The following is a 26,910-nucleotide window of genomic DNA, read 5'->3' as shown; positions in this document are numbered from 1 at the left end:
CATGACAGTGCACCACCTCACTTCTGTGTGGATGTATGCAACCATCCCAATGCTGTATTTCCTATATAGTCGCTGGATTGGAAGGGGAGGTCCTGTCCCATGGCCTGCGAGGTTGCCTAACCTGAATCCCCATGCATATTTCCTATTTGGATATCTAAAGCCACTTGTGTATGAGACCCCAGTGGGCATGATAATGGAATTAGTTGCTAAAATTGTAGCGGGCTGTGATGTGATTCGAAACACACCAGGTATATTTGTCAGGGTGTGTCAGAATCTTGTTCTCTGATGTCATACTTGCATTGAGGTTGATGGCTGTCAGGTTCAGCACATTTTGTAAGATATAGTTCCCCTGGTATGTTCATTGTGTCATTGGTGGTATTTGCAGTTAACTGCAAATAATATAAATAAAAAAGTACACAGCAATGTGATTTTGTTCCTATTATCTCGTGAAGGTGGCTTCTCCAACCCCAGGTTCCCTACCTCAAATAGTTCAGTGGATCATCCTCTATGTACTGTTAAATTTTTGCCCACTCTTACGGAAACAGCCCGTACAGTTTTTAATGGCTTCTCCACCTCCATTCTCACAAATTGGAATGATTGAAACATTATTTCAGTTATGGGAACTGTTTCCCTTGCACACTTTCTATAAATGATTGTGCAAGTATATTTTATATCAATTTTCTTCCAGCTTTATACACTTCTATAGAAGCTTCTTATGCGGAATTATTTCTTCGTAGCTCACACGGCTTTGTACGCCTCATCTGGCACCCTCACCAAAATATCATTATCTTCCCAGAACTCGCTTCAAATACCCACCTGTGGCCATCACATATGTACTGACAAGTAGTCCCCCCCCCCAATTATGACAAACAGTCTCACTGAGATCTTCACAGAAAGAAATAACCCTCCCTGTCTTGTCCAGAAAAAGATCTCTTGTGCCTTGTCCCCACACTCATCTACTATTCTCCACAAACCCACTGTCATACCACAAATGACTCCTCCCTCATGACTCTGTAGCACCCAGTACTGGAGAAACTGAATCATGTTATCTGCCAGGGTTTCAGCTACCTCTCATCATGCCATGAAATGAGAAATATCCTTCCCACTGCGCTCCCCTCGTCTCCCACAATGATACTCGGTGTCCACACAAACCTGTGAATTATTCTTATCTGATCCTATTCCATCCTGGCTGCTAACCCCTTGCACCATGGCTCCTATCCCTGCAACATACCCAGATACGAGATCTATACCATTCCTCCTTCCACTACCACCTACACAGTTTGTTGGTGGCCGAGAGACAGCTGGACAACCCAATTGCTTAACATGCTGCCTGACATAATGTGTTTTACTTCAGTGACTGCTTCACATCTTCTACCATCTGGATCCTTCCTACCATCACCAACTTTTCTGAATTGTGGAGGTGGAAACTCTCTTTGCAGTATGTCCTATGTTCCTGTAACCCCCCTGCCCTCTGCCTGCCATCGTTTGCATGCCATTCCTCTTCTCTGCTCCCACTCCTGCACGACACAGCTTCTGTTCCACCAGTGCGCGCCCACCCACACACACACACACACACACACACACACACAACACACACACACACACACACACACACAGGTCTTTTCTCACCATCTCTACTTCTCTTCTTCCCGTCCCCCCCCACACTCAAACCTCCCGACTGTGCCTAGTAGCTCTTCCATGTCCCAACCACATCCCAAGCCCACAAGCAGCACTGTGCCTTCCCCCACTCCAATCTTCTGTCCTCCTACCCTGCCCCATGACTCATCCTTACCCCTGCCACCTCATTGCTGCTCCCATCAGGCGCGTTTACAACTCAGTTCGGCCACTGCAGCCAGAGACAAAACTTGGTTTTGTGTGTGTGTGTGTGTGTGTGTGTGTGTGTGTGTGTGTGTGTGTGTTAGAAGAAAGCCATTTGGCCAAAAGCTTAAATGCATAGCAGTCTTTTCATTGTGACTGTCTGCAACTTAACGTTTGTATATTGTGATTAATAATATATTCTTGTAATGGTACTTTTGTTAACTTAATATTCTCATACACATCCCTATTCTTAAATAAATTCTCATAAACATTTCCGACTTTCTGCCTGTTGTGCCATTTTTATTTCCTTTTTTTGTATCTGTTTCAATTGTTTGTGGTTACTTGCCAAGAACGACAAGTTAGTTCTTAACACATTCTTCCAGAAGAACGTAAATAGTTGGGAATCACAGAAAATAAACTCCTAATCTTAGCACAGCATTGTTTAGGTACCAATCAAAAATATTTCATTTTTTTCAGTTAGTTACATCTTCCATATATCGTTTGAAATGATGTGGAATGAGTCGTTCTACATCATTTCGATTAAAGAATCGTTCAAATAATGTATGGAAGATGTAACTAACAGACAAAAATGGAATATTTTAAATTGATACTTAAACAATGCTGTACTAAGATTGGGAGTCAATTATTATTTTTTGTCCTACTCTTGGAAGTATGCAAAATATGTCCGTAGGTTCATAACTTTGTTTCGAAGATTAGCAATTATACGAAGAGCAAAAGTATCTGAACTTAATTGTTTGAGAAGCTCAGTAGTATGTTCCTTCCAGTTCAAGTTTTCATCATACGTACACCCAAAAATTTGTGTGATGCCTGTTCATGTGCTACATCTGTTGTTGGTATGACTGTTATTTGCTGTACAGAACTGAATCTTGTCTGTTTTTAAATTAAGGGAGAGTCCATTTTCAGTTAACAACTTAATAATTCTTTGGAAAATATTATTGACAAACCCTTCTGTTGCCTTCTCTCTAATGGGATTTATTATAACACTAGAATCGTGTGCCGAAAGTAACGATTTTGCTTGTTGAATGTTAAGTGGAATGCCAGTTATTTTCCCCCAGTCATGAAAAATTTTTACCGTCCTGACAGTGTCTGAATTATTCAACACAGCATTTTGCTTTCTATTTGTTAAGTAAGATTCAAACCAGCTATACTTAAAGCCATCACTTCCATAATACTTGAGTTTTTTCAAGAGAGTAACATGATCTATTCAAGCAAACGCCTTGAAAGATCACAAAAAATACCAACTGGCAAAATATTTTTATTTAAGGCTTGTACTGTTTGATGAGTGATTGTACAGGGTTATTCTAAATAATGGACCCGTTTTCAAAAATTCATATGTATTCAAGTACAAATCCAAATTGAACAAGCTTTATACCAATCAAATGAGAAATTTTCAAAGTTTTTGGCAGGCGGGCGGTGATGGTTTCAGAAGTGGCTGGTAGATTTCGCACAGCAATAGGGCTATCGTTCTATTTCACTGTCAGTTGTGAGTGAGATGGCAACTGTGGGGCACAGGGTTTTCTGCATTCTCGAGTTCACAAAAAGTGGGTCACAAATTTCAGTGCAGCGGGCATTTAATATCAAATTCGGTATTCAGCCACCAACTCGCAAAAGCATTAGCCTTTGGTTTAAGCAATTTAAACAGGCTGGGAGAGTGTGCAAAGGAAAAAGCATAGGCCAGCCAAATGTGTCAGAGGATGATGTCTGACGGCTTCAAGAAAGTTTTGTGCACAGTCCCAGTGAGTTTACCAATAGAGCCAGTCGAGAACTTGGAATACCATAACCAAGTGTATGTAAAGTTGTGAGACGGCTTTTGCTGTTCAAGCCCTATCGATTACAACATGTGCAGGCTCTCAGCCCCAATAACAAAGAGAACTAATTAATTACAATTATTAAATTGACATTAAACATTATGGAAAAAAACTTTGAAACTTCCTCTTTTAAGTTTTGTGGAATGAAATTTTTAATATATTCTCTTGCTTCGTCAACTGAACGATTTAATCCCGTATTTGCTGCTATGTTTAGAAAGTGACTGTTAAAGGTGCTTGCAACTTGTGAATTGTCTGTCATAACATTGTCATTTACGTTAATTGTTGTGGAATCTTGCACACTGACTGGCTGTCCTGTCTTCCGTTTGACAATGCTCCATGTAATTGTAATCTTGCTATCTGTGATGCGCGACTCAGCGACTCCGCTATATGGTGAGTAGCAACTTTCCTTCTTATAATATTGTTATATTCCATTCTGGATTTTCCTTTGTTTAATCAGACTGTCTGCATTATTTATTTCTGTTAGGACTTGCATACTTCTGGATGTTTTAGTGACTTTCCTCAAAATGCTACAGTATTTTTTGTAGTATGCAAGTAATGTCAGATCTTGACTGACATTGACCTTTACTGTAAATTTTCCTCTTCCTTGTACATGGGATTTTAATTCCCTTAGTAATCCACAGCTAATATGTGTGTTTTTTTAAATGGATCTTCTGGATAAATTTGAGGAAAAACAACTTTCAAATATTAACACAAATTTCCTATGGAGAAACTGAATTTGACGTAGTCTCTCTTTCTAAATATGTCTGGTCCCACACCAACCATATTAGCTTGCTCATAAAATGTTGTGTCCTGTTCTTTAGAAGCCTCACTGTTTTGTATGAACCTGCCTCAGAGTAGTAAGGCACCATACTGTTTATTTCCATGAATTGTGCATCATGATCAGATACTATGGTTCGTTAGCAATTGAGTTCATATTAATTGTTTCAACTTAAGCACTGTCTATAAAAACATTATCAATCAGTGTCCTACTGCTTTTCTGCATACGAGTTGGAAAATTGACTACTGAAATTAAATTGAAATGCCCAAGCAATAATTCTAGTTCATTTTTCCTGTCTGTATCTTTTAAGAAATCTACATTGAAACCTCCATGAACTGCTGTTTCTTCTTGTCTGACAGGCAACTCAAAAAATGCATCTGGATTTCTCATAAATAGCTGAAAGTTTCCTAAAGGGGATCTGTAGACTGTTATAATTATCAGAGATATGTTTTTCAGTAACACTTCACAAGCACATGATTCTAGGATCTGATCAACACACAAACTATTTGTTTTCAATGTTTTTGACCTTGGTGGTGGTAAGTTCCTATGGGACCAAATATCTGAGGTCATCGGTCCCTTTGACCTTGTGTCCAACTTTTACATATGTTGGAACTGCTCCTTTTACCATGTTAACTTCACACACTAAAATGATGCAAGGTATTTAGCTTCTCAATCCCTGTAGTTACATGGTGTTCAGAGAGGGTCAAAACATCTATCCCTTCAGAATTTTCCACATCTTTTAGGCATTCAATAAGTTCATCTATATTGTTTTTAAACCCCCAATGTTCTGACGAAACAAATTAATTTTATTTTTTTCTGGGAACTGTTATATATATATTATGGTCTTGTACTGCTTTAATTTCTTTCAATACTCTCTGACTGTAACCTGACGCTAAACTAAAATATGTGCCCCTTTGATTCCAGTAATCACAGGGATACAGGGATTTGTGTGCTTGTTCCTCCCCCCCCCCCCCCCCCCCCCCCTTATATTTTCTACAAGATGCTCAGGTAATCTTCTGTCCTCCCTCCTATTTAGGTGCAGGCCATGATTAGTGTATCCCTATCTCCCAATGCAGCAACAGGTGCAGCACAGATATGAGACTTCATTTCAGTCAAAAGCAATTCGCCAAGCTCTTTGTTCACATGGCTAACAGCCGTATTAAGTCAGGGCTGGTCATGTCACTACAGAACTTCGACAAACACCTCATGAACATGCGCATTTTTGCTCTTTTTACCTCCACGTCAGCTTCAATGCTATATTCTATGTTGCTAGCCATGCTGTTTCCTGCTAAGTACTTTATGCTCACCATCAGAATCCCTGCATAAGGCCCCTTTATTCTCCTAGCATTAAAGTCATTCCTACAAGTCTATTGCGCCGTATTAAGCTCAGAAACTGATTGAGGCTCTTGTCCTACTTCATGTAGCAAGTCAAATGGGATTGCTAACTGGAATTTGAAATGTGATTTCTGAGATTTCCACCTTCTGTCTATTACTTGTCACCTTCTCCCAGCTCCCATTGTCTCTTTCCTGTTCAACATATCTAATTCAAAATATGCCATTTCTAATCCTGCCTGGAGGGCACAAATATTTCTTCCCTGTTCCACAAATTTCTTGTCTTGACTAAGTAATCTACAACTCCATGGAAGAGCCTCATCTGACAAATTTTTAGCTTCCCTACTTCAGTCTTCCCAGTGAAACACCAACCCACAAGCCTGGCATACACAATATTTTTTAACAACACTCTTAAACCAATGCTATCAGGAAATTATGTAAAGCACTGTAATGCATCCAAAACAGCACACAACGATTAAACAGCAAACAAAGTTCTAACTTATAAACACACCACCAGTATTTATTTACTTAATGTAGGTTGTAAATTACGGAAAACACAAAACAAAGCTCTAAAAAACTTGATATTTATAACAACAATATTACTGCATTCATTGCAAAGAGGACATGTACCTTGAAGGCAAGAACTGAGGTGATCGGAGTACAAGTGGTGTAAGTCCTCAAAAATTGTTCTATTACTATGTCTTTTCAACATAATTAAATCTCCATTTCAAGAGACCACCAAAGACAGGTGCAGTTCGTGTGATAAAATTAACAAGAAGATTTCAATGGAACAGAACGAAGCTGCATTGCTGTCAATGACGTAGGAAAGAGATGTACACTCACGAAAACCTGCTCATGCTAGGGAGAATTTGAAATCAGATGCAGATAATATTTCAGATGACTTGTATGTGCTGACCTTTGATCTACAGAAGGCACTTCCATTTCTGAAACTGTCCACATCAACATCATTTGATGAAAAGAATGGTTTTATGTACATGTGGGATGAAATGAAATGGGGAAGAGGCTCACAATACCTTTCAGTGTGCCTAGCGAATCATCTCAAGGAACATGCAAAACATTGCAATCATGTGATTTTTTTATTCTAACAGCTGCACAGGACAAAATCAAAACATAAAAATGGCACTTGCATTGAAGGAACTGTTACAAGAACATGGTGTGGATACAGAAATCATAAACCATGAATTTCTTGTTTCAAAGCATTTGTACCTACCAAATGGTGACTTTGGCTTGAAAGAAGCAAATGGTAGAAAAGCAACCCAAATATATTTGCCACATGACTGGATAACCACTGTGAAGGAATCAAAGTAGAAAAATCTATTTAAAATAGTTCACACAATGCATACTGATGTTTTATGCACAAAGAAATTGCAAACAGCCATTGTAAACTGGAAGAAAACTGTTGATGTCCACAAAGTGAATTGGCTTGACATCATGTGCATGGAGAGCGAAAAGCAACGTGCGTGTTCACTAAAATACAAAAACGGCATCAAACCTGATGTACAGGTCAATGAAATTAATTTGACAAGGAAAGGTAAAAGAAGACCAGTTGTCAGCTATTGGAAGAAGACCTCTATAAGCAGTGTTGTGTAGTTACAGATGGAAAGAAGAAAAGTTTGTTGGATTTGCTGCCTTTTATTTTTCTCATTCAGCACTCTTTCTTCAAACATACTCCTTGCATTGCAAAAACACGTCAGAAACGGTTTGTTGAAAATGATGCTGAGTCTGAAGGTATTGATGAATTGTTCCATATGTGAATACATAGGTAAATTTATTCAATATAGGAACGTGGGAACGTATATGGAAGTATTAAACATTGAGCTGTTATAGTGTGTACAAGTTTGTTTGCATTTTCAGGAGACTACTGAAGCAAGTCAATTTTTTCCTTTTCGAACATTGTTGCCGTTTCCAGTTATGTGTATTCTGTTTGCATGTCTGTTTCAAAATAAAGTAAATTATGTTTGTAAAGTTTATGCAGTCTTTTTACTTTTATTACCCTCTGACATCTCTGAACTTGCACTATTCGCATTCCGAATGCCTCAGATATTGGAAATTAAAAATACCAGGAGTCAGACACAGGCTGGCCACTGAACACCCAAATGTATTTTGCTTTGGCGACTGTTCTGGGTATGGCTTGGTTGTTGTTATTGTTGTGTTGTTGTTGTGTTGTTGTTGTTGTGGTCTTCAGTCCTGAGACTGGTTTGATGCAGCTCTCCCTGCTGCTCTATCCTGTGCAAGCTTCTTCATCTCCCAGTACCTACTGCAACCTACATCCTTCTGAATCTGTTTGGTGTATTCATCTCTTGGTCTCCCTCTACGATTTTTACCCTCCACGCTGCCCTCCAATGCTAAATTTGTGATCCCTTGATGCCTCAAAACATGTCCTACCAACCGATCCCTTCTTCTAGTCAAGTTGTGCCACAAACTTCTCTTCTCCCCAATCCTATTCAATACTTCCTCATTAGTTATGAGATCTACCATCTAATCTTCAGCATTCTTCTGTAGCACCACATTTCGAAAGCTTCTATTCTCTTCTTGTCCAAACTATTTATCGTCCATGTTTCACTTCTATACATGGCTACACTCCCTACAAATACTTTCAGAAACGACTTCCTGACATTTAAATCTATACTCGATGTTAACAAATTTCTCTTCTTCAGAAACGATTTCCTTGCCATTGCCAGTCTACATTTTATATCCTCTCTACTTCGACCATCATCAGTTGTTTTACTCCCCAAATAGCAAAACTCCTTTAGTACTGTAAGTGTCTCATTTCCTAATCTAATTCCCTCAGCATCGCCCGATTTAATTTGACTACATTCCATTATCCTCGTTTTGCTTTTGTTGATGTACATCTTATATCCTCCTTTCAAGACACTGTCCATTCCGTTCAACTGCTCTTCCAAGTCCTTTGCTGTCTCTGACAGAATTACAATGTCATCGGCGAACCTCAAAGTTTTTATTTCTTCTCCATGGATTTTAATACCTACTCCGAACTTCTCTTTTGTTTTCTTCACTGCTTGCTCAATATAGAGATTGAATAACATCGGGGAGAGGCTACAACCCTGTCTCACTCCCTTCCCAACCACTGCTTCCCTTTCATGCCCCTTGAGTCTTATTACTGCCATCTGGTTTCTGTACAAATTGTAAATAGCCTTTCGCTCCCTGTATTTTACCCCTGCCACCTTCAGAATTTGAAAGAGAGTATTCCAGTTAACATTGTCAAAAGCTTGCTCTAAGTCTACCAATGGTAGAAACGTAGGTTTGCCTTTTCTTAATCTTTCTTCTAAGATAAGTCGTAAGGTTAGTATTGCCTCACGTGTTCCAACATTTTTACGGAATTCAAACTGATCTTCCCGAGGTCCGCTACTACCAGTTTTTTCCATTCGTCTGTAAAGAATTCGCGTTAGTATCTTGCAGCTGTGACTCATTAAACTGATAGTTCGGTAATTTTCACATCTGTCAACACGTGCTTTCTTGGGATTGGAATTATTATATTCTTCTTGAAGTCTGAGGGTATTTCGCCTGTCTCATACATCTTGCTCACCAGATGGTAGAGTTTTGTGATGACTGGCTCTCCCAAGGCCATCAGTAGTTCTTATGGAATGTTGTCTACTCCCGGTGCCTTGTTTCGACTCAGGTCTTTCAGTGCTCTGTCAAACTCTTCACACAGTATCTTATCTCCCATTTCGTCTTCATCTACATCCTCTTCCATTTCCATAATATTGTCCTCAAGTACATAAACCCTCTATATACTCCTTCCACCTTTCTGCCTTCCCTTCTTTGCTTAGAACTGGGTTTCCATCTGAGCTCTTGATATTCATATAAGTGGTTCTCTCTTCTCCAAAGGTCTCTTTAATTTTCCTGTAGGCAGTATCTATCTTACCCCTAGTGAGACAAGCCTCTACATCCTTACATTTGTCCTCTAGCCATCCCTGCTTAGCCATTTTGCACTTCCTGTCGATCTCATTTTTGAGACGTTTGTATTTCTTTTTGCCTGCTTCATTTACTGCATTTTTATATTTTCTCCTTTCATCAATTAAATTCAATATTTCTTCTGTTACCCAAGGATTTCTACTAGCCCTCGTCTTTTTACCTACTTGATCTTCTGCTGCCTTCACTACTTCATCCCTCAGAGCTACCCATTCTTCTTCTACTGTATTTCTTTCCCCCATTCCTGTCAATTGTTCCCTTATGCTCTTCCTGAAACTCTGTACAGCCTCTGGTTCTTTCAGTTTATCCAGGTCCCATCTCCTTAAATTCCCACTTTTTTGCAATTTCTTCAGTTTCAATCTGCAGCTCATAACCAATAGATTGTGGTCAGAATCCACATCTGCCCCTGGAAATGTCTTACAATTTAAAACCTGGTTCCTAAATCTCTGTCTTACCATTATATAATCTATCTGATACCTTTTAGTATCTCCAGGATTCTTCCAGGTATACAACCTTCTTTTATGATTCTTGAACCAAGTGTTAGCTATGATTAAGTTATGCTCTGTGCAAAATTCTACAAGGCAGCTTCCTCTTTCATTTCTTCCCCCCAATCCATATTCACCTACTATGTTTCCTTCTCTCCCTTTTCCTACTGACGAATTCCAGTCACCCATGACTATTAAATTTTCGTCTCCCTTCACTACCTGAATAATTTCTTTTATCTCATCATACATTTCATCAATTTCTCCATCATCTGCAGAGCTAGTTGGCATATAAACTTGTACTACTGTAGTAGGCATGGGCTTTGTGTCTATCTTGGCCACAATAATGCGTTCACTATACTGTTTGTAATAGCTGACCTGCACTCCTATTTTTTTATTCATTATTAAACCTACTCCTGCATTACCCCAATTTGCTTTTGTATTTATAACCCTGTAATCACCTGACCATGGCTTGATTAACTGTAGGAAAACCATGCCTCACTCCCTCATATACTCTGTTTGGTTTAGTTGTATTATTTCCAGAGAAAACTCCATTCTTAAATAATGTGAAAATAACCGAAAAAACTGTGACTATTTTGTAGTAATTAACAGCCTATTATGTAATGAGAAACTCTCCATTTTGTCTGTAAACCTCACACCATCAATATCTTATATCATCACTTAATTTCTTTGTGGGTTTTGCTAAGTTCTTGATTCATTTTCAATTACCACATAGTTTCTTTGCCAGGTGTAGATTCTTGGTTCTACAACACATTCCAAAATGTGAATAACATATTTGAAACAGTAACTGTCTCAAGACCTAGGGCATGTAAAATAATAGTAAATGTGTTTCCTTATGTAATCATGTACACTGTTCCATCAATAACCAAGAATAAACTCATTTAAACTGATGTCATTGCTAACAACACAATATTGAACCCACACCTGCAAAAATAATTTTCTTTAGATCTGCTCAAAGCTGTGTGTGACAAAATTGAAGTTTTGAAAACAATGCTAAATAAATTGTGTATTTTCATAATTCATCCTTTATAATTGTTCTGATAAATTATGTCTTGATATCTATCTTTTTCATATTTAATTTTCAGAGAACCGTACTATTATGCATGTCGCCATCTGACAAGCATGTACAGAGATGTGGAGGACTGGCAAAATGAGCTGGAAAATTCAAAGTGTAGTGGCTGGAGAATCTCTTCTGCTAACAGAAACTTTGAGATATCCTCCAGGTAAGTGATCAATTGAATGATGTGTCATAGAATATCTGCTTTTGATTTCAACAAGTAAGGAAAGGATAGATTGCAACATACAATCCTTTCCATTGTTTGTTTTTGATTTCAGCTTTGTGTAAAATGTAACACTGTAATCCTTTCTACACCATTTGTTTCTACAATTTTTATTCGGTTGGATGTTTGTGTAAGTGACACAATGTTATAGAATAATAAATAATAAGACCCAAGATTAAACCTGTGTGCCCAACTGGGACTCGAACCTTTGCCTTTCAGTGGCAAGTGCTACCTTGCACCTTGTCTACAAAAGGCAAAGGTCTCAGGTTCAAGTACTGATCAGGTATTCAGTTTTAATCCACCAGGAAGTTTCAAATCAGCCCACACTCTACTGCAGAGTGAAAATATGTTCTGGAAGACTCACAACTTTGAAAGCAAAATTTCTAAGTTAAGTTGTAACTTACCAACCTTGTTCATGTGCCTCTACCTTGTATGTTTTATCCGCCTTAATTCTCATTCTGTGATTATTGATTATGATTAACTAGTTTTAAATGATGTACACAGAACTGTAGAATATTTCATTTCTCTTCGCATTTATTAACGTACGGTGTAATTTGATGATCAGCTTTATAAACTATAGGACAGGTGTCTTTGCTTAGGTCAGTTAGATACACAAACTTGAAGAATGTTCAAAATTTTTTCAAGTGGCAGCAATCAACAAAGCAACTGTACATTTTACGAGATTCACTATGAACTTCACATAGTCATTACTCACTCATACATTCATATTACCAGGCTCTGACCAACTGACATAGTAACTGTACAGTTTGTATAACTGGCACACATTACTTAAGACTTTGTACACGACACTTATTCAGAGATGCTTGTGCATATTACAGAAATTACAAACTGTTAAAGTTATTCCATTTTAGATATTAACATAAAAACAGGAAAATTGAAGGGGATAAAAATCCAATAGTCAGTGAAGTAAGTTTAACTAATTGAATGGCAAAACCCTTGCTACTACTTTACGAGAGTGAAGTATTAATGTGCGTGTGATTCCTATAATTTGCCAATAAGTTTCTAAAAAGTGTGTTCTTCTAATTGAAATAATTAACAAACTAACAAATTATTTTTTTAAATTTTTATATTTTTGGAAACACAAAAACTGTGGCTCAGGATTTTGGATTTGAACATTTCTGATCATGGAAATTACAAATAACTGTTGAAATATGAAGTTTTTAGGAAAAGTAAAACATTTGTCGAAAAGTGGAAGCTGAGGGCTATTAACCTTGACTGCTACAGATGTGCTTTCTGCATCCTGTGCTGAAGGCAGCATTTGTTATGGCTGTACTGCTCGCCAGATGCTGGTGCCTGCACTGAGAGACAGTGTTCCGGCTGATATGAAATACTTTTAATCTGATTTTTCAAAAACTGTTGGCAAAAAAAATTTGACTTTTGTACATATTATGTCTGATATCTTCACTCAGTAAACAACCAAATAACTTTTTGCTATTCCTGATACTTACTGTGCTGCATCAGATTAAGTAAAACATTGCACGAAATTTTAAAGATTAGCAGAGGTAAAAATGCATTGTGTAAACACAATGAGATTTTCAGTCTGCAACAGTGTGTGCACTGATATGAAACTTCCTGGCAGGAGCTTTACCTTTCATGCGCAAGTGCACTTTCCCACAAAAAGCAAAGATCCCGAATTCTAGTCTCGGTCCGGCACACAGTTTTCATCTGCCAGGAAGTTTCACATTGTGTAAACTTTGCATTTCATTGGTTTTAGCCCATGCATTGCAGTGAATGAAATGTAGATAAGACATTGAGATCTTTTTTATTTATTTATTTATTTTAATTGAGATCAGAATGGCGTCTCTTCTTCTTCTTCTTCTTCTTCTTCTTCTTCTTCTAACAGTTGTCATATCTCATAACAGTTCAAGATATTGAAACAAGATTTTTACAAATGATAGTACACAATGGCACATATGTTATATGATAAATACTCAGAACTCTTTTATTCACTGGGTTATGGTATAACTTGGCCACAGCAGTGAGAGGTCAGTGGCTCAGGATGCATACACACCTCCACAGCACTGTAGGAAAACCAAGCAGTGTGTGTATACGTGTCACAGCACCTGAGAAATGGCATAGCAGGACATTTATCCATATCCACATCAGTGAAAGGGTTAAAGAAGCTATGTGAATCTTGAAACAAATAATTTTTAGCATCTTTAAATTTTTATGGTCATATAGTTTGCAAGTATGGTAAAGCATCATCGTTTCTAAAAAAAAAAAAAAAAAAAAAAAAATCCCTAATAACTAAGTATACTGTTGTCATCAGCAATTGGTAAGTTAAACATTGAATAATGAAATACTGATTGAATAAAAGATTAATTATTTCATGTAACTGCCATAGGTGTACTGTTTACAGAAAGAGATCAGGAAATGGAAAAAAGTGTTATAGGCATCAGGAGTGCTATAAGAACAATTTGGATAATCCCACCTTGTTACCTTACGAGGCTACTGTGACTCCGGAGCTGGCCACACTGTTTTTCATTATTAGATGTGTCCTGGTACACAGTACTTCAGATGTTCACTCTGACAATAATTTACAAGACTTGTTAAACAGAAGTGTTCCACTAGTAAAACAGAATTTTGAAACCCAAGGGAGGGGAAAATACTGTATAAAACATTCTCCATCTTCTTACCACACCAATTCTAGGTAAAACATTGAGCATTCAATGATTACCTCCATTGTCTTGTCAGCAGCAACTGACTGTCAAAATTGCTGCTTTGGTGGTGTTATATAGCCCGTGATGGCTTCTGATTGGTCAGTAATTACATAATTCCATGCCAGTCTTCTACATACCGGGATTTTGTACTTCAAGAGGCTGCAGAAATAAGAATGTGTGAGAAGACCTTCAACCATGACAATGGATATAATCCTTGCTGTGCAAGGAAGCAAGCTCTCGATGCAAGGAAGAGCCAGAGATATTTGTTGCAATTTTTGTGGCTCCACCAGCACAGGTATTGACACCTTTTGCAATGGCATTGTGTAATTACTGACTAATCAGAGGCAGACACATGTAATGGAAAACAGTGTTCACTAGCTTTCAAGTTCTGGCTCTTTTTCTTGTAGAAAGTACACACATTCACACACACAACCAATTGCGCACTTACACTGTCACAGCAACACATTGTTGCTGCTGTAGTGTGCGTGGTGGTGGGAACTTTCTATTAGGAAAAAGAGTTAGAGCTTGGAAGTTAGTGAACACTGTTTTCTGTTATGTGTGTTTGTATGCACCACACATTCATGTGTTATAGATGAGTGGTTTTTAATATTCATTTAGTTTTTGTTGTTTTATGTTGTTAAAATCTAGTTGAATTTGTTCACATGGATACCTACAGTATTGAAACATTGTTTACAGCCATTTACGATTTTCATATGTTACTTAATTTCTCAAATACGTGATGATTTTACTAATGCCATGTGTTCATGAAAATATTTTTCTTCCGTATTTCTGACATGAAGTATAGCTAAGCCAAAATTTAAATTGTAACTGAACTAGCAGTAGATGAACTATTAGTTTCATGTGCAATTACTGTAATGCCAGTAACAGATGGTATTGAAGGACAGTGCAAAAGCATCACTCTGTGTCTGGCACTTAGAAGTGATTTGTATGCAAGGGAACAACAGGTTTGTTATGATAATGGTACATAGTAATAAAAAGACAGGAAAATAAAATGTGATGATCAGAAAAAAAGCTATAAATAAAAGTTCAATGACCGAAATCAAACAGTGGAAAAAGGGGAGTGGGGGTTACACAAGGTGCAGAAAAGCACCGACTTTTTAATCTGAATTGTGGTAGAGAAGACTAGAATTTTCTGGGATCCTGGGGACACACACAAAACCACTCACTGGACAGAACAGATCTGAACAACAGACATGGACATATGATAGACAATATGGTCATGGAGAAAAAATGGTCAGCAGTTCTGATATTAGTAGTTGGAGAGAGAGAGGGGGAGAGAGAGAGAGAGAGAGAGAGAGAGAGAGAGAGAGAGAGAGAGAATGAGTTGTTTAGGGCTGTTCACTGAGGGTTTGAATGAAAATAGCTGCTGATTATAGTTTTATAGAATTTTTGTGAAAAGAAGAGACTTGAAGAAGTGCACGCACAAAAAAATAGTAAGAAACAATAGAAAATTATATATATATCCAATATTAATTTTTAGCTAAAGTGAACTTAGTGTCAGCAGCTCTTCCTTTGCATGCTGCTGCTGTCAGTTTGTTGTAATTTGTCGTAGCCAATTGGGTGATATGCGGTAGCCGATGAGAGTAGCTGAATCTAATGGTTTCTTTTGGCAGAAGATACAAATTTATTACATTTGTTTTCAGTATATAGAGCTATTATGGATTTTAAGGTTGGTCACTGATTTTCATATTTACAGTATTTATTTCATTGTACGTGTTGTGAGTTGCTGAAACCAACAAATATAAATACAAAAAATGAATATTGTAACAGATTGACATGTAACTTAGCCCGAGGTCCACTTTTATTGTTGCAATCACATCCTTGAGTCTCTTACTTCCGAATTTGCTGCAATTTCTGAGGAAGTGGTTAACTTGGCATCTAATAACATAAAATAACAGCCAACAGTATTCACAAAGCATAAGAAATTACTAATGATTAATGTGTTTGACCACCCACATTCAACTCATGATTCATGGTATTTAGTTCCCATCATTTGTCATGCAAACAGGTATTAAAAACAGTACCAAATGAGTCTGACACATTAAGTGCCCTTCAACCATTGTTTTTCACCTTTTGTGTGTGTGTGTGTGTGTGTGTGTGTGTGTGTGTGTGTGTGTGTGGTAGGGGGGGGGGGTCTTCTGAAATGGACCTACTACTAATTTATTCTTTTCTGTAGTACCACAAGTGTCAGCAACATTTTTCTCCTCCTTCATAAATGTGGAGAAGAAACATGTTGCTTGTAAATGTAATGTCATTTTTTTTCCTCATCATGTCGATGTTCTGTTTAGTGCAGCCTGTTATTCGTATGAGTAACTTTTCTATCTAGTCTAAAATTTAGATCTGCTGGTAGAGAATAAATACGCTCTTAATTCATCTTCTCTTCATATATCAAATCCCAACGACATTATTTCTCTATGACGAGATCAAATTTGATTGAAATTCAGCATCTGAGTAAAGTGTCATTGAATGTAAAATATTCATGCAAATTTGATGATTCTGTCATTGAATTAGCAAAGCTACAACAGCAATTATACAGCATGCTTTAGGGAAATTATATAAATCTAAATCCTGATCAACAGATCTTAATTTATGCTATGTTTCCAATTATTGTCATACTACTCTGTGAAAGATAATGTAGTGGATCTTAAAAAAGTGAAGGGTTTGAGGAAGGGGAGAAGGAAAAGTGAAATGGAATAGAGGAAAATTATAATGAAGGACGAAGTGGTGAATGTTCAAACAGATTGTGAGATTGAAAGGAGAAATGTCAGAAGTAGTGTAACCAATACGGAAAGCTGTAGAGACGATAAGGAGTAACGGTGAGATTGAGTGAGCAATGGAGAAAAAAAGTTCAAACTGTCCAGAAAATATGGTTTTAGCTACTACAAAAGTAATTTTGGCTGAATTTTTGTGAATACCTTTGCAAAACTTGACAAAATTGATCAAAAATGTAATTTTTTTACAGTTTGCCCATGTGGCTTATAGTACCTGAGTCACTGCCAGACAAGCAGCTGATACGTGCAGCATCACATTTCCAAGGTCATCGCCCACCATTGTGGGTCTGGGGCACTTCAGAAGGTGCTGCTTTGGTACGCATGGCTGAGCTGCATGCAACTACTACTGACAGGCAAGTAATGTTTCTTCATAATAGTACACAGAGTAAACACTGACTGCACTGTGTATTTGAGCCTAATGGGTGAGTTACTCAGTGCTGTTTTGATTCTCTCAGAGGAACAGTAATCATGCGCATAAATCTCTCATTCTTTACAAGAGATGGTGAATACTATAGTTTTACTTACATTTTATGTATACAATATATGATTAAAAAAGTTAGCCTGTAATGTCGTTTTGCCCATAAGTAACTGAGTAATACTGTTGTTGTGGTCTTCAGTCCTGAGACTGGTTTGATGCAGCTCTCCATGGTACTCTAACCTGTGCAAGCTTCTTCATCTCGCAGTACCTACTGCAACCTACATCCTTCTGAATCTGCTTAGTGTATTCATCTCTTGGTCTCCCTCTACGATTTTTACCCTCCACGCTGCCCTCCAATACTAAACTGGTGATCCCTTCATGCCTCAGAACATGTCCTACCAACCGATCCCTTCTTCTAGTCAAGTTGTGCCACAAACTTCTCTTCTCCCCAATCCTATTCAATACTTCCTCATTAGTTATGAGATCTACCCATCTAATCTTCAGCATTCTTCTGTAGCACCACATTTCGAAAGCTTCTATTCTCTTCTTGTCCAAACTATTTATCGTCCATGTTTCACTTCCATACATGGCTACACTCCATACAAATATTTTCAGAAACTACTTCCTGACACTTAAACCTATACTCGATGTCAACAAATTTATCTTCTTCAGAAACGCTTTCCTTGCCATTGCCAGTCTACATTTTATATCTTCTCTACTTCAACCATCATGTTATTTTACTCCCCAAATAACAAAACTCCTTTAGTACTGTAAGTGTCTCGTTTCCTAATCTAATTCCCTCAGCATCACCCGACTTAATTTGACAACATTCCATTATCCTTGTTTTGCTTTTGTTAATGTTCATCTTACGTCCTCCTTTCAAGATACTGTCCATTCCATTCAACTGCTCTTCCAAGTCCTTTGCTGTCTCTGACAGAATTACAATGTCATCGGCGAACCTCAAAGTTTTTATTTCTTCTCCATGGATTTTAATACCTACTCCGAACTTCTCTTTTGTTTCCTTCACTGCTTGCTCAATATAGAGATTGAATAACATCGGGGAGAGGCTACAACCCTGTCTCACTCTCTTCCCAACAACTGCTTCCCTTTCATGTCCCTCGACTTTTATAACTGCCATCTCGTTTCTGTACAAATTGTAAATAGCTTTTCGCTCCCTGTATTTTACCCCTGCCACCTTCAGAATTTGAAAGAGAGTATTCCAATCAACATTGTCAAAAGCTGTCTCTAAGTCTACAAATGCTAGGAATGTAGGTTATCCTTTCCTTAATCTGGTTTCTAAGGTAAGTCGTAGGGTCACGTGATCCGATATTTCTACGGAATCCAAACTGATCTTCCCCGAGGTCGGCTTCTACCAGTTTCTCCATTCGTCTGTAAAGAATTCGTGTTGGTATTTTGCAGCCATGACTTATTAAACTGATAGTTCGGTAATTTTCACATCTGTCAACACCTGCTTTCTTTGGGATTGGAATTATTATATTCTTCTTGAAGTCTGAGGGTATTTCGCCTGTCTCATACATCTTGCTCACCAGATGGTAGAGTTTTGTCAGGACTGGCTCTCCCAAGGCTGTCAGTAGTTCTTATGGAATGTTGTCTACTCCCGGAGCTTTGTTGCGAATCAGGTCTTTCAGTGCTCTGTCAAACTCTTCACGCAGTATCATATCTCCCATTTCATCTTCATCTACATCCTCTTCCATTTCCATAACATTGTCCTCAAGTGCATCGCCCTTGTATAGACCCTCTATATACTCCTTCCACCTTTCTGCTTTCCCTTCTTTGCTTAGAACTGGGTTTCCATCTGAGCTCTTGATATTCATATAAGTGGTTCTCTCTTCTCCAAAGGTCTCTTTAATTTTCCTGTAGGCAGTATCTATCTGACCCCTAGTGAGATACGCCTCTACATCCTTACATTTGTCCTCTAGCCATCCCTGCTTAGCCATTTTGTACTTCCTGTCGATCTCATTTTTGAGACATTTGTATTCCTTTTTGCCTGCTTCATTTTCTTCATTTTTATATTTTCTCCTTTCATCAATTAAATTCAATATTTCTTCTGTTACCCAAGGATTTCTACTAGCCCTCGTCGTTTTACCTACTTGATCCTCTGCTGCCTTCACCATTTCATCCCTCAAAAGCTACCCATTCTTCTTCTACTGTGTTTCTTTCCCCCATTCTTGCCAATTGTTCCCTTATGCTCTCCCTGAAACTCTCTACAACCTCTGGTTTAGTCAGTTTATCCAGGTTCCATCTCCTTAAATTCTCACATTTTTGCAGTTTCTTCAATTTTAATCTACAGTTCATAACCAATAGATTGTGGTCAGAATCCACATCTGCCCCTGGAAATGTCTTACAATTTAAAACCTGGTTCCTAAATCTCTATCTTACCATTATATAATCTATCTGATACCTGTCAGTATCTCCCGGCTTCTTCCATGTATATAATCTTCTTTTATGATTCTTGAACCAAGTGTTAGCTATGATTAGGTTGTGCTCTGTGCAAAATTCCACCAGGCGGCTTCCTCTTTCGTTTCTTACCCCCAATCCATATTCACCTATGTTTCCTTCTCTCCCTTTTCCTACTGACAAATTCCAGTCACCCATGACTATTAAATTTTCATCTCCCTTCACTATCTGAATAATTTCTTTTATTTCATCATACATTTCTTCAATTTCTTCGTCATCTGCAGAGCTAGTAGGGATATAAACTTGTACTACTGTGGTAGGCGTGGGCTTCGTATCTATCTTGGCCACAATAATGCGTTCACTATGCTGTTTGTAATAGCTTACCCACAGTCCTATTTTCCTATTCATTATTAAACCTACTCCTGCATTACCCCTATTTGATTTTGTGTTTATAACCCTGTAGTCACTTGACCAGAAGTCTTGTTCCTCCTGCCACCGAACTTCACTAATTCCCATTATATCTAACTTTAACCTATCCATTTTCCTTTTTAAATTTTCTAACCTACCTGCCCGATTAAGGGATCTAACATTCCACACTTCGATCCGTAGAACACCAAAGGAAATAATATAGGAAAAAAATCAGATAGGCATTTTTGAGGCCTTTGTCTCTAAAATTATTAATTTATAAAATCCAGTTGTGAAAATTCATCTGTGTGACCATTATCAAGTGAAATACTGTGAATTTCAACAATACAGTGTACGTGGTATTTACGTGGCTCTTACATCATGCCATGGCAGTTAGGCAATAAAATAACTTGCAAATAATAACATATTACCCACATTGTGCTTCAGCACATATAAAAAAGTAAAATATATCTGACTTCTATGTATGGCAGTATCACATCCGTTTGTTAGATATTTTAGCTACAAGAATGGGTCTATATTAATTAGGAACAAAACTGTGTTAATCCTGTTTTGCCACTCCAGCCACACTGCACCTCACCACCTGCGCCAAACAGAAAGTGAGGCACGGGCTCACTTCGTTATGCGCAACTTGCCTGCACCGATGCTTGGTGGCTTTTGTCTGACCGCCAAGTGGTAGCACGGTCGATTGTTAAAGGAAGCATTGCATCAAGGTCAACATGTGCAGTCGACAGACAGCACCACCTTAAGAAACTGACTAAAAACCTACATTATTTAATCCTAGAGGTGGATGCACTTATTTTCATTCTGTTGTGATTTCGCTCTCTTGTCTCTACGCTTGGCCTCTCGGTACCTCCTTAGCATGGATAGTACTTGCCTTCATTTGGAACTTCTACTTCTACATCTACATACATACATAGTCTGCAAGCCACCACATGGTGTGTGGTGGAGGGTACCTAGTACCACTACTAGTCACTTCCACTCACAAATACAGCAAGAGAAAAAAAGACTGTCTACATGACTCCACACGAGCCTTGTTCTTTTTACTCTTATCTTCAAGGTGCTGACACAAAATATATGTTGTTTGATGGCTCGGAGGCTTGGCACGAGAATTTCAGAAACTGCGTTATTTATCGGATGTTCAGGGATTGCTGTGGTGAGTGGCTTCAACATGATATGAAACAAAGGTGAAACAACGTCCAGACTTCCGTGGGGTTGGGCAGCCATCCCTCATTACAGATGTCGGACGTCATAGGCTGGACGATGGGTAAAATAGGACAGGTGGCAAAGGTGGAACTAACATGAGACTTTAATGCTGGGTGGATACGAGTGTGTCTGAAAACGCAGTGCACTGAACATTCCTAACGATGGGCCTCTACAGCCAATGACCCATGCATCTGCCAATGTTAACACCACGACATCAGCAATTAAGCCTGAAATGGGCACGTGACCCTCGGCTCTGGATGTTACAATTGTTGCAGAACATTGCATGGTCTGATGAATCTAGACACCTTCATCATCATGCCAATGGGAGGGCACATATCCATCATCTTCCAGGGAAACAGCTCCTTGACACCTGTACTGCAGGACAGAGACAAGCTGGCAGCAGCTCCATTATGCTCTGGGGAACATTCACATGGCATCCATGGGTCCAGGGGAGCTCTTGCTAGGCACGATGACAGCCAAAGAGTATTGTACACTGCTTGCAGATGATGTACACCCCTTCATGACGATTATGTTTCCCAACAGCAGTGGCATTTTTCAGCAAGAGGATGCACCATGTCACAAAGCCAGGAGTGTGATGGAGTGGTTCAAGGAACACAGTGGTGGGATCCAAGTGTCGTTGATCAAGTATCAAGATTCTGGTTCACTGGCATGTCTGGTGGCCAAGGATAGTTTGTGAAATTGAACATTTAATAGCTGCTGGCCCTAAATGTTTAGGTCGTTGCACAGCAGTGTTATTCTCTGTGGACAGAGCCCTCACCGGCAAAGGAGTGTGTCGAACTAGATTCTACGGGCACCTTTTGGATGCTTACAGGTTGGTGGTCGTAGGTGCCTACTCGATTTCCATGCATGGCAAACTACCACTCTAAGATGGTGGAATCGATAGTGTGGGCCCTTCTCCACTGAAGATCTCCCTTGCACCATAAAGACAGACAGCAGGTCACAGTTTATCTCACAAATTTTCAAGATTTTTGTGCACAACATAGTGTCCACGGCGTCAGAGTACCCTCCTTTCACCCTCAGTCGAAAGGGGAGGCAGAACACCTTGCATGGACTCTTAAGACAAATGAAGTAGTACATTGGAGACGCCCTAGTGAAAGATGCACTCATGTGGTTTCTCAGTTCTTATAGGTCCAGCTCAGTTGATGAGAAGATCCCAACTGAACTGCTCTACAGGTGCTAGCCATGCATGGTGCTGAATCCCCGCAGCCTGCCCTGATATCTCCAAGGGCACCGACATCACTGCAATATACACCAGGATCCTCATCCGAGCTCATGCTTTTGCTTGCCACAAGTGCTGGATTGCAGCGGTCGTCCATGGCTAGTGGAGTAGGAGAATCTTCATGCTGCAGATGGAGGACAGGCTGGTGGCCTGCCATCAAAATCAACTCCACCCAGGGTCAGGGAACTGGCCTCCACACACAAATCGTGAGCCTTCCTCTCTCTATGGATTCAGGTCCTCACCTTCTCCGTTCTTGGGACCCTTCTCTGTTTCTGCCTCCACCTCATACGCTGAGTACAATCTCGCCTACTTCACCCTTCTCCAATGGTTTTTCCAGCCCTATGCACCAATGTCAGGGCCCCGATGTGGGTGAAATTCAGCAGGAAATGGTGGTGCCAAATGGTCAGCAGATTCCGTACCAGCCAATTCCTACTCCTACCCTCCAAGGCACCAGACTTCTTTGTGGATCCAGCTCCAGTATCAGCATCCATGGTCATCTGCCTGTGTTGGAGCCATCACCGTCAGGCTGATTTTTGGACTGTGGAGGAGGGACGGTGGGTTTGCACCATCTCACAGTCACCCTGCCAAGGGGAAAGAATTGTGGAAACCTTCTATTACCATTCCGATTGCACCAGCACCTCACCGGTCATTATCATAATAGTACGCGAGCTGCTGGCTCAACTGATCAAGATTCAGTGCATCGGCACCCAGCAGCTCAGATCTGGCCACCAGTCAGTGGCATTATCAAACATCAAAGGTAGCATTGCATCAAGATTGGCACATGTAGCCGATGGACAGTGCCACCTTGCGGAACAGACTAGCAATGTACAATATAATCCCGTAGCAGAATGCACTCATTCTCATTCAGTTATTATTTGTTCCCATCCTCACTTGACTCTACTTTCAAGACTCTCCGTACCTAACTGGGCTCAACCTCTTGTACTTGGACTTTGTACGGAACTTCTAAACAGTTTTCTCATTAAAGAGATTTTGATATTATAGGTGCATTTATTTTTATGTGTAGTTACTTCAAAGACTATGCGTATCATAAAAATTGCATAAATTATAAATGCTGTTACTGTTTTTATCATCTTTTACATAAGTTGCATCAAACCACTGCCCGTGTACATTGTATATATGACAGATGAGGCTGTTGATGGGAAAACGCATGCACAGATTGTATTTTTCGTGTGCTATCATCTAAGATCATACACGACAGAGTAAACATGTGCTGTATGATTAACTTAGTATCATTTCTAAATTAGTTGACAAACATTCTGTGTTAGAATACAACTATATGATTTAGGAAGGGACTGGGAACTTTATTTAAGGTGTGGTGTAATAGAATATAAGTCATCAGCCCTAAAATACTTTAGAGTAACTTGCTTGCTCGTAACGTCCAGCAAATGTGGCAGTAATAATCATATATACCACATTACTCATGCATGCATTGCAACAGAGGTACTGAATATGAATGCAGTTGCATGTACAGATAATATAAACACTGTAAACTGCATAATAACACTGTAAGGTACTAAGCCTCATCCACACTGAAGTTTCAGTGGCCGCAGTGATATTGTTATTGTTTGCTCTTTCCCACTGTCTCATAGTCTGTTACACGCAGCTAAGAACTGCCTCATGATTCATCTACTTGGGAAGATTATTCAGAAACTTGATGGAATATAGTATGGAAATTGATGCCATTTTATGTGGTTACTACTATCATGAGTCTTGCTTGTAAGTGTGACAGTGTATCAGAAGCCATTCATTTTGAAAACTTTCTTTGATCCCTAATAGTTATATGCTTATTCATGACCGATTTACCAAACACTTACAAATAGTACTTAAATATTCTGTAACACACACTGCTGAAAACCGTGATCTACACAGGACTGGTTCAAGAACTTTTATCCACACAAGCTACTTATTATTTGGCATCCCCCCCCCCCCCCCTCCTCTCCATTTCCCTTTTATACTTACTCATCACTTATACGCTGCATACAAATCTTGCACTTCCACTCAGCTTAGTACCCCATGTGGCCAATACTAGTTGTGACATGTCCTGTAGAGAAATCTTATAGTTGCCTCAAATGTCAGCTTGTGTTACTTGGGCGTTAAGCTAGCCCTGGATCTATAATATCTATAATAGTTCTGTCATTTTTGGACCACCTACAACTTCTGTAAAATGTTGACAATGAAATTTTTAGCCAGGTGCATACATTTCTAGCAGAAATTTGTTGGTAAGCAAATTAGTACCAATATATTTGTTACCAAAGTATAAAATTTGAGTTTCCAAAGTCATCTTAAAAGGCATCCACTACTAAATATTGGATGTTAATATTAATGTGATACGTGCCCAGTTTATTCTTTACTCTCCTCACTTTTTATGTCAGTTGATAGTGTAAAAGAGTTGTTGCATTTGGTTTACAATGATATTTATTATTAACATTTTGATTTTTTACTGAGGTTTATGCTATTTTATCTGTTTGTTAGTAATAATTCATACACTCTCATATTACATTACATTTAGAACTCAAGAAAATATAATGCTGGAGCAAGTTCGCAAGTCTCATCCTGGTCGACGAGTACCACACGTGCTGGAGCTATCACGGGAAGTTCCCACTCCAAAGGAGCTACAGACAAGTTATTGTAAATTGCGAGAACTTTGTACACCAGGTGTGTATAATCGTTTGTCAGCAATCTACTTTTTGTAACAGCACATGACTTTTTCATTCTACTGAAAGCCAACCTATAATTGAATGTGATCATAAAAGTAAATTCTCTCTCTCACCACCCCTCCTCCCCCCCCTCCCCCCCCCCCCCACACACACACACTGCACACATGGTAACATGTAGGACATGCATGCATGCATTTCATTGTATTTTTGCATGTCAGTTATGATGCATTTATACAATTTTGTAGTTGAATTTAGCCTTTATTTGCTTGATTAGAGAGATAATTGCATGCACAGAAAATTAATAACTACAAATATAGTAGAAATTAGCAGAAAATTTAGGAATAAAAAAATACCACTCACTGAACAGCAGAAACCTTGAGTCGTCAACAGGCACACACAGAAGGGAGAGAAAACTTGCTAGATTTTGGATCAAATCATTTGCAGAGCTAGAGCACCCCCCCCCCCCCTTTTTTCACACACACACACACACACACACACACACACACACACACACACACACACACACACACCTGTGCAACTAAATTTTAGCCCTATGTAAAATCACTGAGTATATCAAAGGCTTTCATCCAGTCACTCATTGACCAGAACAGGGTGGAAGTTGAAGACAGAAAATGAAAGCCGAAGTTTTAAATTTTGTGTTTAAGAAATTGTTCATGCAGGAAAATCATACAAAGCATACCAATGTTTTACTACCACAAGGAGTCCCATATGGATATCATAGTAATAAGTATCTCTGGCATAGAGGCACAACTGAAGAGATGAAAATAAATAAGTCGCCAGGTCTGGAGGTCTGGATGAAATCCCACTTTGGTTTTACAAAAGATTCTCTACAGCATTGGCTCCATACTTAGCTTGTACTAATTGTGAGTCTCTTGCCCAGTGCAAAGGCCCAAGCAACTGGAAAAAAGCACAGTTGACTTCTGTATACAAGAAGGGTAAAAGAATGGACCTGCAAAATTCGGACCGATTTCCTTAACATTGGTTTGCTGCAGAGTTCTAGAACATATTCAGAGTTCGAATACAATAAATTTCCTAGAGGCCAAAAAGCTCATGCCAATGAATCAGCACAGATTTAGAAAGCATCACATGTGTGAAGCTCAGCTTGCATTTTCTTACATGATATACTACGAGCTATGGATGAAGGGCAGCAGACATATTCCATATTTCTAGATTTCTGAAAAGCATTTGATGTGGTTGCCCACTGCAGACTGTTAACGAAGATATGAGTGTATGGAATAAGTCCACAGATATGTTAGTGGCTTGAAGATTTCTTAAGAAATAGAACCCAGTATGTTGTCCTCGATAGTGAGTGTTCATGCGAGGCAAGGGTGTTATCACAAGTGCCCCAGAGAAGTGTGGTAGACCCGCTATTATTTTCTAGATGAATAAATGATCTGGTGGACAGGGTGGGCAGATATCTGTTGTTTTTTTGTTGATGATTCTGTGGTGTGGGGAAAGGTGTTGAAGATGAGTGACTGTAAGACGATACAAGATAACTTAGACAAAATTTGTAGTTAGTGTGATGATTGACAGCTGGCTCTA

General features: G+C 38.9%; 1 protein-coding gene across 2 annotated transcripts in view; it reads left to right on the top strand.

Moving 5' to 3' along the window:
• LOC126095768 (myotubularin-related protein 10-B) overlaps window positions 1–26,910 on the top strand; it is a 127,219-nt gene that overhangs the window by 11,883 nt on the left and 88,426 nt on the right. For both annotated transcript variants that reach the window (XM_049910574.1, XM_049910575.1), the window contains exons 6-8: window positions 11,297–11,434; window positions 17,156–17,317; window positions 25,200–25,345. In XM_049910574.1, coding sequence (XP_049766531.1) covers window positions 11,297–11,434; window positions 17,156–17,317; window positions 25,200–25,345 — 446 coding nt within the window. The remainder of the gene's footprint in view (window positions 1–11,296; window positions 11,435–17,155; window positions 17,318–25,199; window positions 25,346–26,910) is intronic.

The sequence above is a fragment of the Schistocerca cancellata genome, chromosome 8 (genome assembly GCF_023864275.1).
Source record: "Schistocerca cancellata isolate TAMUIC-IGC-003103 chromosome 8, iqSchCanc2.1, whole genome shotgun sequence".
Lineage (NCBI taxonomy): Eukaryota > Metazoa > Arthropoda > Insecta > Orthoptera > Acrididae > Schistocerca > Schistocerca cancellata.
Note: the sequence above shows the minus strand (reverse complement) of the source record. Positions and strands in the feature narration are given on the sequence as shown.